The sequence below is a fragment of the Eurypyga helias genome, unplaced genomic scaffold, assembly GCF_000690775.1.
Source record: "Eurypyga helias isolate BGI_N326 unplaced genomic scaffold, ASM69077v1 scaffold22604, whole genome shotgun sequence".
Classification (NCBI taxonomy): Eukaryota; Metazoa; Chordata; class Aves; order Eurypygiformes; family Eurypygidae; genus Eurypyga; species Eurypyga helias.
In genome coordinates, this window is record NW_010248494.1 from 57385 (window position 1) to 58255 (window position 871).

The 871-nt window shown below is 62.3% G+C and overlaps 1 protein-coding gene across 1 annotated transcript in view; it reads right to left on the minus strand.

Moving 5' to 3' along the window:
- Positions 1-871, minus strand: part of HPD (4-hydroxyphenylpyruvate dioxygenase) — a gene marked incomplete at its 5' end in the record, with an annotated part of 2649 nt that overhangs the window by 1303 nt on the left and 475 nt on the right. The window contains 2 exons of the mRNA XM_010151071.1: positions 291-362; positions 694-856. Of these exons, the coding sequence (XP_010149373.1) occupies positions 291-362; positions 694-856 (235 nt within the window). The remainder of the gene's footprint in view (positions 1-290; positions 363-693; positions 857-871) is intronic.

Sequence of the window (871 nt, forward strand, 5' to 3'; positions counted from 1 at the left end):
GGTCCCCACCAGCCACCCCCCGAGGACAGCATCTGCCCTCGGGGTCCCTGCAGACCCCAAGTGCTTTCAGCTGGAGGGACAGGCGTCTGCCCGCAGCTCGCAGGCACCGGCAGGGGCCAGAGGGCAGCTAATCGTGGCTGGAAGACAACCAGGACACAAAGCCCACCGAACCTGCCCGTGTCCTCGTACCCCGATGGGGGTCACGGGACCACCACCACCCTGTGCCAAGGACCGTGCTGGTGGGGCAGGGCAGAGGTGCCGGGGCGGGGGGCTGCGGGGGCTGCACTCACCGCCGAGATGATGTCGGAGGTGTTCAGTGCGATGTGCTGCACTCCAGCCCCTCCGTAGTAGTCAACATATTCCTGCCGGGAAAAGGTCATTAGCAACAGTGCAGCTACGGTGTGCAAAGGGCTGGGCTTGGGCTTAAAAACATGAAAGCAAAATCAGCTCAGGGACACCGTAAAATGAAAAGACGACATTATTGGTGAGATCAGGGCTAAGACAGGCTCCGTCCCAGTGGGGTTTGACAGCCCTTGGCAGATCCAAGCAGAGCCAGGGCTGCTTTCCAGGGAGCCACACTTGCACCCGGGTCTGCGCCGGCTCCGAGTCACTAACCCCCTGCTCCCTTTTCCTTCCCCAGAGCCCCGCTGGAGGCGGCGGTGGCCTGGCGAAGCAACCACCAGCTGCGCTCACCTGAATCTGGGATTTCTTCTTGCCGGGCGCCGGCTCGTTGATGGGCATCTTAATGGTCTCTTCGTAGTTGGTGACCACGATGGAGCGCAGGGCGCTGAACTCGGTGTGCAGCTGCCTGTCGTCCACCGACCAGAACCGGTGGAAGAGCAGGTTCTTCTGGTACCTGCCCAGGCCACAG